The following is a 16,327-nucleotide window of genomic DNA, read 5'->3' as shown; positions in this document are numbered from 1 at the left end:
TGCGCCTTCCTCACCCCGCATCACAGGGACATGCCAGTCTAGTCCCAGGGGCCCTGCCTCACCTTGGGTGCGGGTTTCCAGCGCTGGGCCTGGTTCCAAGGCCTCTTGTAGTACCTGCAGTGGCCACCACTCCCAGTGGTGCTACCAATACTGCTGAGCTGCTGACCCTCTGATTGACCAGCAGCTCTTGGAGTCGGGATCCCTGTCTTTAAAGGGATGGGGAACCCAGCTGTGGGCTGTTAATTGCTTGGGTGCTGTAGAGTCGTGCTGGGGCAGAGGGTTCCAAATGGCCAAGGTGGGATTCTCACTGTCTTTTCTGCCTGCAACCAGGAGCCCCACCGACATGACTAAATTCAGCCCTGAATGGCTGAAGTTCAATCTGCCCAGTGCTCAGCAGACTTTCACCAGTTCTTGGCTGAGCCACCATATGGCAGTGCATCTTAGGTGTGAGGGAAGCCTGACAGTCCTGTGCTAGTGAAGGGACAGTTCCCATCAGTTGATCAGAGTGCTATCAACCTTGGTCTATGGAAAAGGTTGGGTGTGAAGATATTTTCTTTTCAGTGTTCTTCACACTTTCCTTTGCTATTCTGAAGGTGCTAACTCCTGCAGAGGTACAGTTGCAGGGAAGCATCATGTCTATGTCCCTTTGTAACTTGCTGCTCCAATCTACCTGACCTTTGCTGTCCTAAAGGTACAATTACAGGGATACAGCAGTTCTCTGCTACTTTGTCCAAATGGCCATTCTTCACCAAGCAGATGAGTGTTGACAAGGTATTTCAACATGGAAGGCATCACAGCATAGGGCAGCATGTATTTCTACTGAGACATGATTAATTTTAGAATAATGTGCCTTAATACAAATCACATTTTTGATGTGCCAAGCATGTCCATGCAATAGAATAGAATATTTTTCAAATTTTGTCACCTGATGTTATTAACTACTCTCCAATTAGGTTTAACCTGCATTACATTTAAAGCAAAAATCTCTCTCTTTACTCCCATAATAATGTGCCTCAATCTCATTCCTAGCTACATGATTGTAATGTTCCATTTCTTGCACCTGCTGACTTTTATGGTCTGTCTGACTGAGATTACCAGTTTAAAGGTAAATTCTCCAGTCTCCCCCTCAAAGCAGGAACCACATTTGAAGGGAGCATGAATTAGAGACAAGACTACAACATGTGCTTCCTTTAAGACTGGCTCTCTACTGGGAGATCTCAGTGATTCAATACTTATCCCATTGTGCCACATTAAGGATTAGTTTTGTGCTGGGGCCTATGCTCACTATGAGCTAGGTTAAGCCTGTTCAAACACATTTTACAAAGGGCCATTGCAGCCAACAGGAAGATGAGACAATCAGCTTGGGCTGGATTCAAATTCCGGGTCCAATGGTGAAAGAACAGTGCCCTAACTGTGCATCCCACTTCCAGTCAGGTAGTGTCATGGACCTAAATATATTTATTTATGATATACTGTTCAAAGTATCACATCTGCTATTTTCTTTAGTTAAAGCTTTGTGCTTGTTATAGGTTCTTTGGCAATTTCTCTTCTAGGTTAGCTGATGCCAGTGTTCATAAATGGAACCCGTCTTTGCACTTTCTACCCTGCAAAATGGATCTTCTCAGAGATTCACAATGAATTGTGACATTGTTGCTCTTATGTTACTCTCACATTCACCTTGATAGTTGAACATTTAAAAACAGAAACACCGGAAAAGACCAGTTGGTCCATCAAGTCTGCCCTATCCTGACAGCCTATAATGTTTGCACACCGTGGCGCTCCCCCCCGCCCCCCTGTTGGAACAGCTGTGCAACTCTCCCAGGGGAGGCAAAAAAAGAGGGAAAATCGTTCGATCAACTTAGGAAAAAAACTTTCTGAAATTCTATGATGGAATTCTCTGACGAGAGATTCAACAGGCTAAGAGAATTGAACAGATTTATTAGAAAATTAGGTAAAAAATATAATATACAATAAGTTGGATTGATAGAGCACAACACAGTTATAATTTCCAACAACCAGTTTCCCAGAGCGCTCTCTAACCATTATCCAGAAATTGGAGCAACCTCTTAGAATAAAGCAGAATCCCTCCAAAACCCCCCACCCGTGTAACTGTCCAGTCCAGCTGGCCCAGTCACCTCCTGCCTCCACGCCCCTCACCCCACCCCCCCCCCCCCCCCTTCGACACCACCCCCCTTTGTTGTAACTGTCCAGGCAGGCCATGCCTATTTTTCCCTCCACTAACTGTCCAGACTGCTTGTACTGCTGTGCTCCGCCATTGACAGATTGTTGTCTTGAGTCCTGTTCCTGAAGTTGGGAAATCACTGTGCACTCTGAGCTCGATCTTCTGCTTGACCATCATGCAGAGATTATTGGTCTCTGTCCACGTAATTTCTTTGAAGAAAGAAAACAGCCTAACTGTAAAGAGAGTACTAAACAAAAGTACAAAAGTAAACAAAAGAACAGGTCATTCAAACATACGAATTAGGAGCAGGTGTAGGCCACTCGGCCCTTCGAACCTGCTCCGCCATTCAATAAGTTCATGGCTGAACTGATTACTCCACATAATCTTCCATCTCCTTGCTTATCAAGAATCTATCTACATCTGCCTTAAAAAAAAATTCAAAGACTCTGCTTCCACTGCCTTTTGAGGAAGAGAATTCCAAAGACTCTCAACCCTCAGAGAGAAAAATTTCTCCTCATCTCTGTCTTAAATGTGGAAACATCCTTTCCACATCCACCCTGTCAAGACCCCTCAGGATCTTGTATGTTTCAATCAAGTCGCCTCTTACTCTTCTAAATTCCAGTGGATACAAGCCTAGCCTGTCCCATCTTTCCTCGTAAGACAGCTCGCCCATTCCAGGTATTAGTCTAGTAAACCTTCTCTGTACGGCCTCCAACGCATTTACATCCTTCCTTAAATAAGGAGACCAGTACTGTACACAGTACTCCAGATGTCTCACCAATGCCCTGTATACAGTCATAGAATCATAGAGTTATACAGCACGGAAACAGGCCTTTTGGCCCATCGTGTCTGTGCCAGCCATCCAGCACCCAACTATTCTAATGCCATATTCCTGCACTTGGCCTGTAGCCTTGTATGCTACGGCATTTCAAGTGCTCATCTAAATACTTCTTAAATGTTGTGAGGGTTCCTGCCTCTACCATCTCTTCAGGCAGTGCGTTCCAGATTCCAACCACCCGCTGGCTGAAATTTTTTTCCCTCAAATCCCCTCTAAACCTCCTACCCCCTTACCCTAAATCTATGCCCACTGGTTCTTGACCCTCTGCTAAGGGAAAAAGTTTCTTCCTATCTATTCTATCAATGTCCCTCATAATCTTGTACACCTCAATCATGGCCCCCCTCATCCTTCTCTGCTCCAAGGAAAACAACCTTAGCCTTTTCAGTCTCTCTTCATAGCTGAAATGCTCCAGCCCAGGCAACATCCTGGTGAATCGCCTCTACACCCTCTCCAGTGCAATCACATCCTTCCTATAGTGTGGTGCCCAGAACTGTACACAGTACTCCAGCTGTGGCCTAACTAGCGTTTTATACAGCTCCATCATAACCTCCTTGCTTTTATATTCTGTGCCTCGGCTAATAAAGGCAAGTATCCCATATGTCTTCCCAACCACCTTATCTACCTGTGCTGCTGCCTTCAGTGTTCTATGGACAAGTACACCAAGATCCCTCTGACCCTCTGTACTTCCTAGGGTCCTACCATCCATTGTATATTCCCTTGCCTTGTTAGTCCTCCCAAAATGCATTACCTCACACTTTTCAGGATTAAATTCCATTTGCCACAGCTCCACACATCTTACCAGCCCATCTATATCTCCCTATAATCTAAGGATTTCCTCCTCATTGTTTGCAACACCACCAATTTTTGTGTCATCTGCGAACTTACTGATTATACCTCCTATATTTACGTCTAAATCATTAATGTACACTATAAACAGCAAGGGTCCCAGCACCGTCCCTGCGGTACACCACTGGTCACAGGCTTCCAATCGCAAAAACAGCTCTCAACCATTACCCTCTGCCTCCTGCCACTAAGCCAATTTTGGATCCAATTTGCCAAATTGCCCTGGATCCCATGGGTTCTTACCTTCTTAACCAATCTCCCATGTGGGACCTGATCAAAAGCCTTACTGAAATCCATGTATACTACATCTACTGCTTTACCCTCATCTACACATCTAGTCACCTCCTCAAAAAATTCAATCAAGTTAGTTAGACATGGTCTCCCCCTGACAAAGCCTTGATTAATCCCTGCCTCTCCAAGTGGAGATTAATCCTGTCACTTAGAATTTTTTCCAATATATTCCCAACCACTGATGTTAGACTCACCGGCCTGTAATTACCTGGTTTATCTCTGCTACCCTTCTTGAATAATGGTACCACATTCGCTGTCCTCCAGTCCTCTGGTATCTCTCCTGTGGCCAGAGAGGATTTGAAAATTTGTGTCAAAGTCCCTGCTATCTCCTCCCTTGCCTCACTGAAGCATAACCTCCCTACTTTTGTATTCAATTCCCCTCATGATAAACGATAGCATTCTATTAGCTTTCGTAACTACGTGCTAATCCTGCGTTCTAACCTTTTGCGATTCATGCACGAGGACACCCAGATCCCTCTACATCTCTGAGCTCTGCAATCTCTCACCATTTAGATAATCTGCTTTTTTATTCTTCCTGCCAAAGTGGACAATTTCACACTCTCCCACATTATACAGGTCCCAGCATTGCAATCTGTTTGCCTTGCTTAGTGTGTGACCACAGAAAAACCCCATTTTTTTCCTGATGTTTACATAGAATTTCTGGTTAGGCTGTAAAATAGGTTACCAGTTACACTGGCATAAAAATGGCACAGCCAGAAATATACAACAAGTACATTCAGCATTGATTGGAATTTCTACCCTATAATCTAACATTTAAGATGTATATAAAAATCGCATTGCCATAATGAACTCCAGATTCCAGTCACAGAACTGGTGGCTGTCCTTCGTGATGACTGTTAAAATTCATCATAGCTCCGCATTCTGGTGCTGCGTTGCTGTGGAGTTGTGTTAAAATAGCCAGGGGTAAGGAGTTATCAGGTGGGTTAATGAAATGAATTTGAAGACTTGTTGAGTGTTGTCGTGCTATAGTTTGATTGTGCAGCAGTATATTTTAACACAGCTTTCTGCAGGTTGCCAGTATGCCAGAGAATCGAGCTTCTCGTGCTTTTTACATCCAGCACTTTGGAATGATGTGTTTTTTTTTTGCAGCATGGGCTGTATGTGAAGCAGACTTCGCGTCTGCACCAGCTCAAAGAGAGAATCTGTTTTCACTTAAGTCTGAAATTAATGCAAGCAATTTAATATATGTACGGGTCAGCTCAAAAAATAGATTAAGTTGAACACTGGCCATCAGACATAATTACCTGATGAAGAGATTAATAAATTCTGCTGCTAGGCATTCGTGCCAGAAACTCCAGTTTTTGGAAGTGTACAAAAGGATTGGAATTGTTGGAGTCTGCTGGGGGCAGGTATCCTGGTGGCACATTTCCTGTATTCCAGTTGCAGCCTGTACCTAACAACATAAGCTTCTGTGTTCAGTTCTCTTGTGGTTTTCAGAAGTCCACTTGCTTGTATGGTAAGGTCATTAACCTCTTGCTGTGCAATGTCTCCTCTCTACACTTAACTGACTCAAGTAGTCATTTCCAATGCCTTCAGAATTTTATCTACCCCCACCCCCCACCCACTTTCCTACAACTGAACTTTGCAGCAGTTTACAAAAAATATTAGAACTATTAAAGAACAGTCTTCCTTTATCAAAATCTCCTGCATCAGTAAATGGTATGTGTGTGTGTATGTGAGTGCACATGCATGTATAGAAATATATATAATAATTAATTAGTAGGAAATACAAGGCAATTGCAGAGCCATAGATTTCCAGATGTCACTAGCCAAACAGCTTGAGTGGTTTGCGTGTGGAATCCTAAATGTTTAATCCCTGTTTGATGTTTAATATGTTCTGTCCAATTATGAATGTTATTTGTGGATTGTTAGTATTTGGAGCTGCCCTGGGACCTTGTGAAGTGCCTGTTGCAAGTATTATGATAGAAGCAAATGCATTGCATTGGTTATTGTAATTGGTGGACTAATGTTCCAGATTTTGCAGTAAATATAACCGTGAGACAATTGGTGCTCACCATTATTATTGAGTAAATTGGACTCCTTCATGCCTCCGCCCGTGTGTGGTTAAATGCAGAAATCAGGAAGTTGCTATCCGAATTGTCCTACTCCTCAACAAGCTTTGCTACACCAGTACCTCGCATAGAGATTTGACCATCAAACACATGCAGGGCATGATGATGTTACAGTACTTACCCACTAAATACACCAGAAAAAGTGTATTTTTCAAGCTGTGATGAGTCTTAATTACTGCCAGACAACCTCACTATCTCTGAAAATTTACTTTTATAAATGTGCAGTCTCATTCTTTCCGATTTAAATTTTTAGAGATTCTTTAGGAAAGAAGGAAGAAACATAGGAGCAGGAGTAGGTCATTCAGCCCATCAAACCTGCTCCGCCATTCAATTCGATCATGGCTGATCATCTACTTCAATGTCACTTTCCCAAGCTATCCCCACATCCCCTAATGTCACCTTTCTTAAATTGCTTAAAAATTGAATTTTTTTAACTTTCTGTCCCTTTTGTCTTTCTGTCTTCGTCCAGTCTTTCTTTTCCTCCATATTTGGCTTTCTGTATATGATTTTACATGGAATTAAATATACTAATTGGCACTTCCCGAGTGTCCCTGTAAAGATTCTTCAATATACGAACATATGAACATACGAATTAGGAGCAGGAGTAGGCCACTCAACCCCTCGAGCCTGCTCCCCCATTCAATAAGTTCATGGCTGAACTGATTGCTCCACATTTCCACCTACCCCCAATAACCTTCCACCCCCTTGCTTATCAAGAATCCATCTACCTCTGCCTTAAAAATATTCAAAGCCTCTGCTTCCACAGCCTTTTGAGGAAGAGAATTCCAAAGTCTCATGACCCTCTGAGAGAAAAAATTTCTCCTCATCTTTGTCTTAAATGGGTGACCCCTTATTTTTAAACAGTGACCCCGAGATTGAGATTCTCCTACAAGGGGAAACTTCCTTTCCACATCCACCCTGTCAAGCCCCCTCTGGATCTTTTATGTTTCAATCAAGTCACCTCTTACTCTTCTAAATTCCAGTGGATACATGCCTGGCCTGTCCAATCTTTCCTCATAAGACAGCCCACCCATTCCAGGTATCAGTCTAGTAAACCTTCTCTGTACTGCCTCCAACGCATTTGCATCCTTCCTTAAATAAGGAGACCAGTACTGTATACAGTACTCCAGATGTGGTCTCACCAATGCCCTGTATAGCTGAAGCGTAACCTTCCTACTTTTGTATTCAATTCCCCTTGTGCTAAACAATAACATTCTATTAGCTTTCCTAATTACGTGCTGTACCTGCATAGTAACCTTTTGCGATTCATGCACTAGGACAGCCAGATCCCTCTGCAGCACAGCGCTCTGCAATCTCTCACCATTTAGATAATATACTTTTTTATTCTTGCTGCCAAAATGGACAATTTCACACTTTCTCACATTATACTCCATTTGCCAGGTCTTTGCCCGCTCACTTAACCTATCTATATCCCGTGTAGCCTCCTTATGTCCTCTTCGCAAGATACTTTTCTATCTATCTTTGTCTCATCAGCAAACTTAGCAACCATACCTTCGGTCCCTTCTTCTAAGTCATTTTATATAAATTGTAAAATGTTGAGGCCCCAGCACAGATCCCTGTGGCGCACCACTCCTTACATCTTGCCAACCAGAAAATGACCATTTATGCCGACTCTCTGTTTGCTGTTAGCTAACCAATCTTCCATCCATGCCAATATATCACCCTCTACACCATGAGCCATTATTTTCTACAATAACCTTTGATGTGACACCTGATCAAATGCCTTCTGGAAATCTAAGTACAATTTATCCACAGCACATGTAACTCCCTCAAAGAACTCCAATAAATTGGTTAAACATGATTTCCCTTTCACAAAACCATGTTGACTCTGTCTGATTACCTTGAATTTTTCAAAATGCCCTGCTATAACATCTTTAATAATAGCTTCTAACATTTTCCCTGAGACAAATGTGAAGCTAACTGGCCTGTAGTTTCCTGCTTTCTGTCTCCCTCCCTTTTTGAATAAAGGAGTTACATTCGCTATTTTCCAATCTAAAGGAACCTTCTCCAAATCTGGGGAATTTTGGAAAATTAAAACTAACATTTAAACCATCTCACTAGCCACTTCTTTTAACATGTTTGGTTGAAGAGACACACTGTTGCTTCCCCTGTTCACACAGACCTCAATTCCTTGTAGAGGGTGCCACACGATATTGGGCCCCCAATGACCATGTTACCACGCAAAAGCGCATGAAAAGTCTGTGGATAGCTCTTAGCATAATAAACGTTGATGCCTTTCCTTCACCACTGACTGCAAAATAAGAACCAATTGTTGCAGGATTATTTTGCAGTTATTGTGTGGATTGTAAATTGATTTTCAATTAACGTACCACAATATTCTCTTATTCAATCAACTCGTTAACATTCCAGTTGTAAAAAATTAATTTTTAACTTTAAAATTTAAAACGAAAGACTGTTTTGTCCCCCAATTTTGTTAAAATGAGACTTACAAAATGTGCAGTGATATGCTTACATCATAGATTCATTTACGACACAGAAAGAGGCCATTCAGCCCATTGAGTCCATACCAGCTCCCACGGAGCGATGCAGCCAGTCCTACTCCCTGGTTCGGTCCCTGTTGCCCTGCAAGTCTATTTCTCGCTGGTGGCCATCCAATTTCCTCTTGAACTCATTGATCATCTCTGCTTCCACCACCTTGTGGGCAGCAAGTTCCAGGCCATTACCACCTGCTGTGTATAAAAAAAAAAGTGCTTCCTCATATTCCCCCTGCACTTTTTGCCCGGATCTTTCAATCTGTGTCCCTTAGTCCTTGTCTAACTTATCTAAGCTTGTCATAATCTTGTACACTTCTATTAAATCTCCCCTCAAACTCCTTTGTTCTAAGGAGAACAAACCCAGCTTTTCCAACTTAACCTTGCAACTGAAATCCTCCATTCCTGGAATCATTCTGGTAAATCTCCTCTGTACCCTGTCAAGGACCTTCACATACTTCCTGGAGTGTGGTGACCACAATTCGATGCCATACTCCAGTTGGGGCCTAAACAGAGCTTTATAAAGGTTCAGAATAACTTCCCTGCTTTTGTACTCATAGCCTCTATTTATGCAGCCCAAGACCCCATATCTTTTTTTTTATTTATTCATGGGATGTGGTGTCACTGGCTATGCCAGCATTTATTGTCCATCCCTAATTGCCCTTGAGAAGGTGGTGGTGAGCTGCCTTCTTGAACCGCTGCAGTTCATGTGAGGTAGGTACACCCACAGTGCTGTTGGGAAGGGAGTTCCAGGATTTTGACCCAGCGACCGTGAAGGAACGGCGATATAGTTCCAAGTCAGGATGGTGTGTGACTTGGACGGGAACTTGCAGGTGGTGATGTTCCCATGCATCTGCTGCTCTTGCCCTTCGAGGTGATAGAGGTCACAGATTTGGAAGGTGCTGTCTAAGCAGCCTTGGTGCATTGCTGTAGTGTATCTTGTAGATGGTACACACTGCTGCAACTGTGCGTCGGTGGTGGAGGGAGTGAATATTTTTGTATGGTATACCAGTCAAGCAGGCTGCTTTGTTCTGGATGGTGTCGAGCTTCTTGAGTGTTGTTGGAGCTGCACCCATCCAGGCAACTGTAGAGTATTCCATCACACTCCTGATTTGTGCCTTGTAGATGGTGGACAGGCTTTGGGGAGTCAGGAGGTGAGTTATTCACCGCAGGATTCCTAGCCTCTGACCTGCTCTTGTAGCCACGGTATTTACATGGCTACTCCAGTTCAGTTTCTGATCAGTGGTAGCCCCTAAGATGTTGATAGTGGGGGATTCAGTGATGGTAATGCCATTGAATGTCAAGGGGAGATGGTTAGATTCTCTCTTGTTGGAGATGGTCATTGCCTGGCACTTGTGTGGCGTAAATGTTACTTGCCACTTATCAGCCCTTGGGTATTGTCCAGGTCTTGCTGCATTTCTACACGGACTGCTTCAGTATTTGAGGAGTCGTGAATGGTGCTGAACATTGTGCAATCATCAGCGAACATCCCCACTTCTGACCTTATGATAGAAGGAAGGTCATTGATGAAGCAGCTGAAGATGGTTGAGCCTAGGATACAACCCTGAGGAACTCCTGCAGTGATGTCCGGGAGCTCAGATGTTTGACTTCCAACAACCACAGCCATTTTCCTTTGCGTTAGGTATGACTCCAACCAGCAGAGAGTTTTCCTCCTGATTCCCATTGACTCCAGTTTTACTAGGGCTCCTTGATGCCATACTTGGTCAAATGCTGCCTTGATGTCAGGGGCAGTCAACTCTCACCTCACCTCTTGAGTTCAGCACTTTTGTCCATGTTTGAACCAAGGCTGTAATGAGGTCAGGAGCTGAGTGGCCCTGGCGGAACCCAAACTGAGCATCACTGAGCAGGTTATTGCTAAGCAAGTACTGCTTGATGGCACTGTTGATGACACCTTCCATCACTGTGTACAGGACATACTTGGGCAATTTGCCACATTGGCACAGTGACGCAGTGGTTAGCACCGCAGCCTCACAGCTCCAGCGACCCGGGTTCAGTTCTGGGTACTGCCTGTGTGGGTGTGGGTTTCCTCCGGGTGCTCCGGTTTCCTCCCACATGCCAAAGACTTGCAGGTTGATAGATAAATTGGCCATTATAAATTGCCCCTAGTATAGGTAGGTGGTAGGGAAATATAGGGACAGGTGGGGATGTGGTAGGAATATGGAATTAGTGTAGGATTAGTATAAATGGGTGGTTGATGGTCGGCACAGACTCGGTGGGCCGAAGGGCCTGTTTCAGTGCTGTATCTCTTAAAATAATAAATAAATAAATAAAATTGCTGGGTAGATGCCAGTGTTGTAGCTATACTGGAACAGCTTGGCTAGGGGTGCGGCAAGTTCTGGAGCACAGGTCTTCAGTACTATTGCTGGAATATTGTCAGGACCCATAGCCTTTGCAGTATCCAGTGCCTTCAGTCGTTTCTTGATATCACGCGGAGTGAATCGAATTGGCTAAAGTCTGGCATCAGTAATGCTGGGGACTTCAGGAGGGGGCCGAGATGGATCATCAACTCGGCACTTCTGGCTGAAGATTGTTGCAAATGCTTCAGCCTTACCTTTCACACTGATGTGCTGGGCTCCCCCATCATTGAGGATGGGGATATTTATGGAGCCACCTCCTCCAGTTAGTTGTTTAATTGTCCACCACCATTCACGGCTGGATGTGGCAGGACTGCAGAGCTTAGATCTGATCCGTTGGTTATGGGATCGCTTAGCTCTGTCTATTGCATGCTGCTTATGCAGTTTGGCACACAGATAGTCCTGTGTTGTAGCTTCACCAGGTTGACACTTCATTTTGAGGTATGCCTGGTGCTGCTGCTGGCATGCCCTCCTGGACTCTTCATTGAACCAGGGTTGGTCTCCTGGCTTGATGGTAATGGTAGAGTGAGGGATATGCCGAACCATGAGGTTACAGATTGTGGTTGAATACAATTCTGCTGCTGCTGATGGCCCACAGCACCTCATAGATGCCCAGTTTTGCATTGCTAGATCTGTTCAAAATCTATCCCATTTAGCACGGTAATATTGCCACACAACACGATGGAGGGTATCGTCAATGTGAAGGCGGGACTTCGTCTCCACAAGGACTGTGCGGTGGTCACTCCTACAAATACAGTCATGGACAGAAGCATCTGCGGCAGGCAGATTTGTGAGAACAAGGTCAAGTATGTTTTTCTCTCGTGTTGGTTCCCCCACCACCTACCACAGACCCAGTCTAGCAGCTATGTCCTTTAGTACTCGGCCAGCTCGTTCAGTAGTGGTGCTACTGAGCTCTTGGTGATGGGCATTGAAGTCCCCCAACCAGAGTACATTTTGTGCCCTTGCCACCCTCAGTGCTTCCTCCAAGTGGTGTTCAACATGGAGGAGTACTGATTCATCAGCTGAGGGAGGGCGGTAGGTGGTAATCAGTAGCAGGTTACCTTGCCCATGTTTGACCTGATGCCATGAGACTTCATGGGGTCCGGAGTCGATGTTGAGGACTCCCAGGGCAACTTCTTCAATACTGTAGACCACTGTCCCGCCACCTCTGCTGGGTCTGTCCTGCCGGTGGGACAGGACATACCCAGGGATAGTGATTGCAGTGTCTGGGACATTGTCGTTAAGGTATGATTCCGTGAGTATGACTATGTCAGGCTGTTACTTGACTAGTCTGTGGGACAGCTCTCCCAACTTTGGCACAAGCCCCCAGATGTTAGTAAGGAGGACTTTGCAGGGTCGACAGGGCCGGGTTTGCCGTTTTCGTTTCCGGTGCCTAGGTCAATGCCAGGTGGTCCGTCCGGTTTCATTCCTTTTTATTGACTTCGTAGCGGGTAGGTACAACTGAGTGGCTTGCTAGGTCATTTCAGAGGGCATGTAAGGGTTAGCCACATTACTGTGGGCCTGGAGACACATGTAGGCCAGACCAGGTAAGGACAGCAGATTTCCTTCTCTAAAGGACATTAGTGAACCAGATGGGTTTTTACAACAATCGACAATGGTTTCATGGCCATCATTAGACTAGCTTTTAATTCCAGGTTTATTAATTAAATTCAAATTCCACTTTCTGCTGTGATGGAATTCGAACCCATGTCTCCAGATCAATACCCTGGGTCTCTGGGTTACTAGTCCAGTGATAATGCTTTACTAACCACTCCCTCAATATGTCCTGCCACCTTCAAAGATCTATGTACATGCATCCCTAGGTCCCTCTGTTCCTGCACACTCTTTAGAACTATGCCATTAAGTATATATTGCCTCTCCCTGTTCCTTCTGCCAAAATGCATCACCTCACACGTACATAATTATTTTTCTTGTAAAGTTGGATATTACCTTTATGGAAAGCTTGCATATGTTTTTAAACACAGAGCATTAGATTTAAGTTTGACCATCAGCAGAACTTCTTAAAGCATAGATTTGAGATCTAAATGTTTTTTAAATATTAGAAATTTAAACATGCAGTATCATTTGTGTTATTTCAGCCTTGTTTCAAAATCTCCTTTTTCAGCTGTTGACTTGAATTTCTTTTATCATTCGGCTTTAGAAAACCAAATTGTTTCTGAATCTAATTGTAGAATGTAGCATCTGCCCGAAGGAGACATTTTCAGGACAGTTCCTTCTCTTATTACGCTGGGATTCTGCCAGTTAATAAAGCTTTTACAAGACTTTATAAAATGGGGTAATTAGGTGGGATGTATCCATGCTGCAAGGTGAGGGAGAGGATGTGCCTCCACAGAATAGATTATCTCATTACCAGCAACATAAAAGCTCAGCTTTAGCCCTCTGCCTTTGGAGATTAATAATTGTGCTTGTATTTATGGGGCAGAAACAACAAGGATTTGGAACATGTGCACCCAGCCTCCTTGATGGTGTGGTCACAAATTTGCATTGCCCTGCATTCTGTCTGCTGCATAAAAGTGCTCGATAAGACAAATATGGCCTAACATTTTTCACACATACATAATTACACAATGGTTCAACGTGTAGCTGAGCCACATAGATCAAGGAGGTCTCAGCTTTGATCCCTGATCTGTGCAGAGATATCTCAGCCACAGTAGCTATCGAGATGCTAGCACTGGCCCCCAATGCTCCTGGGTTAGGGAGGACATAAGGTTCCTGCTCCTGGTCAGGTTCTCTGGTTGTACGTATATACGGATGCTGAGTGAGCATCTTCAGGATGACGGGTGGGTTAAATGTAATGGGTGAAAGAAAGATTTTTTTTTTTAGCAGGAAGCCTTTGTGCTTCTTCAATAGCATTCCTGCGATTTACGGGAGTCTATTTTTTTTGACAGAAATTAACAAATGTAAAACAAATGAGAGGATTAATCATTTACCTAACTATGGACAGAGGGAAGCAAACACATCCTGCAGTGCGAGTCCAGTCCACTCTGTAGTCTTCAAATTGAAATGACAATCCAACATGTAGCTCTTAGACTGCTCAATGGGTGAAAAGTTACAAGACTTGAAAATCCTTATGCCACAATCTCAGCAGTTATGCCAGAGGTCCAGCAGAAGAACTAATCAGGGAGCTGATGGTATTCCTGCTCCCAGACCTCAACCATTCTTCTTCTGTGGCCACCAGTTAGGAAGAGCTACACTAACGACTGGACCAGTCCCTGTGGGTGTCCAGATGTTGTAAATCTACCAAGTGTGGTATGAAGTCTGCAGATCTTCACCCTGCTCCCTGTGTACAATGCACTAGAGGACCATCGTGTCAGTTTTGCGCAGTAGAATTGGGACTTTACACAAAATTTATCGGATGTAAAAAAAGGAAAAATTGTTACATGTTCATTTCTGTCCTCTATCGGTCACAGTAACAAGACTGTTTCTGTTGTCCTTGATAAGAGTTTCATCTGCTAAACTGTGCAAGTTTTTAAAAAATTGTATCCATCATGTGCAACATCCATCCGGTGTTACTGAAGCCGCAAGTGCAAAATGTTAGCTGATACAAGAGTTTCATTGCACTGTACGTAGATAGCAAGGTTGAAAATCTGCGCTGTAATCCCACACGTGGTGCATTTACAACCTCTGGCACCTTTGGGAGACAAACGGCAAAGGTCTTAAGACTGGTGGTTATGCAATATTGAATGAGGTCTGGGAGCAGAGCTGGGCCTGGACTTTTAAAAAGCACTGGAAAACCCTGGAAGCTTAACAAAAAAATAAAGGGGGAATAAAGCTCATTCACAGCAACAAGAAAGTAAGTGACAGAAACTTTATGTAGTCGAAATACAGGTCTGTCAACACCAATGTTAGAAATGAGAATTATGATGAAAAGAGTGGGGCAGGTTGAAAACTCATTCAAAGAAGTGGATCTAACTTGCATGTTCAAGTGAGATGCATTAAAATATTTAGCCTTTTTGAACAAATTTGAGTTCCCAAAAAGTGAGCCTTGGTAGGTCCAGGTTTTTAAGGAGGGTAATATTTTGCAGTTAATATAAATAGCTTTAAAGAGCTTAGCTGCATTTGCAGAAAAAAGCTGAGGATTTTCTTTCTGTAACAGTAAAACAGATGCTGAAAACAGTACAAAACTAACATTGTGAAGTAATGCGACTTTAACAGTATCTAAGGATCCCTCCTCCTTCTGTTCCTGCTAGTCTCTGCCAGTGAACACGAACCAGAGCCAGTGCAGGAGCCAAAGCCTGAACCAGAGCCCGAATCAGAAGCTGAACAAGAAACAGAGGTGGTCACTGAGACAGGAGCTGCGCAGCTGGGACCAGAACTGGAGACAGAGCAGGGACCAGATCGAGAGCCAGAAGAAAATGCAATCCTGAGTGAAAAGGAGAGACAGAATGAAGAAGTGAACGAGAAAGATAACTGCTCAGCGTCCAGCATCTCATCAGCCAGCAGCACTTTAGAAAGAGAAGAAAGGGAAGACAAAGTAACCAGCGACAATGAAACTGGTAACAACCATATTTTCTGTGACTCTATCATAATGCTGCACTGTGTTAAACAGCTCCGGGCAGCAATTAGTAATTGCAGGTTGCTGTTTTGTACCAAAATAGATGCTTTACTGAACTGCACCACACGGAAAATGCTTCAACATAATTATATAGCCACTTTCATTGGATTGGATTAGTAGCTGTGAATAACATGCATGTTTTCTGTGCAGAGTAAACATTTTCTGAAGGAAACATGTCACAATATTAATATATTTGCTTTGATCTGTTAATTTCTGATCATGTTTTTCCCAATCTGTCTTTTCCCAGTCTCAGCTCGTCTGCTGAAATCCTCATTCATGTCTTTGTTGCGTCTAGACTTGACTATTCCTATGCACTCCTGGCTGGTCTCCCACATTCTACTCTCCGTAAACTTGAGATCATCCAAAATTCCTCTGCCTGTGTCTTAACTCACACCAAGTCCCATTCCCCTATCACCCCTGTGCTTGCTGATCTACATTGGTACCCGGTCAAGCAACAACTTGATTTTAAAATTCTCATCCTTGTTTTCACTATCCCTGTAATCTCCTCCAGCCCCACATCCCTCCAAGATATCTGCACTCCTCTAATTCTGACCTCTTTTGCATCTACAATATAATCGCCTTGCCATTGATGGCCACACCTTCAGTTGCCTAGGCC

General features: G+C 43.7%; 1 protein-coding gene across 7 annotated transcripts in view; it reads left to right on the top strand.

Annotated features, from left to right (window-relative positions):
• fhod3b (formin homology 2 domain containing 3b) overlaps positions 1-16,327 on the top strand; it is a 603,766-nt gene that overhangs the window by 497,735 nt on the left and 89,704 nt on the right. For 6 of the 7 annotated variants that reach the window (XM_068055417.1, XM_068055443.1, XM_068055407.1 and 3 more), the window contains one exon: positions 15,347-15,652. The exons of the other annotated variant lie outside the window; for it this stretch is intronic. In XM_068055417.1, coding sequence (XP_067911518.1) covers positions 15,347-15,652 — 306 coding nt within the window. The remainder of the gene's footprint in view (positions 1-15,346; positions 15,653-16,327) is intronic. 7 annotated transcript variants of the gene reach the window in all.

This window comes from Heterodontus francisci, chromosome 2, assembly GCF_036365525.1.
Source record: "Heterodontus francisci isolate sHetFra1 chromosome 2, sHetFra1.hap1, whole genome shotgun sequence".
NCBI classification, from domain to species: Eukaryota; Metazoa; Chordata; class Chondrichthyes; order Heterodontiformes; family Heterodontidae; genus Heterodontus; species Heterodontus francisci.
Note: the sequence above shows the minus strand (reverse complement) of the source record. Positions and strands in the feature narration are given on the sequence as shown.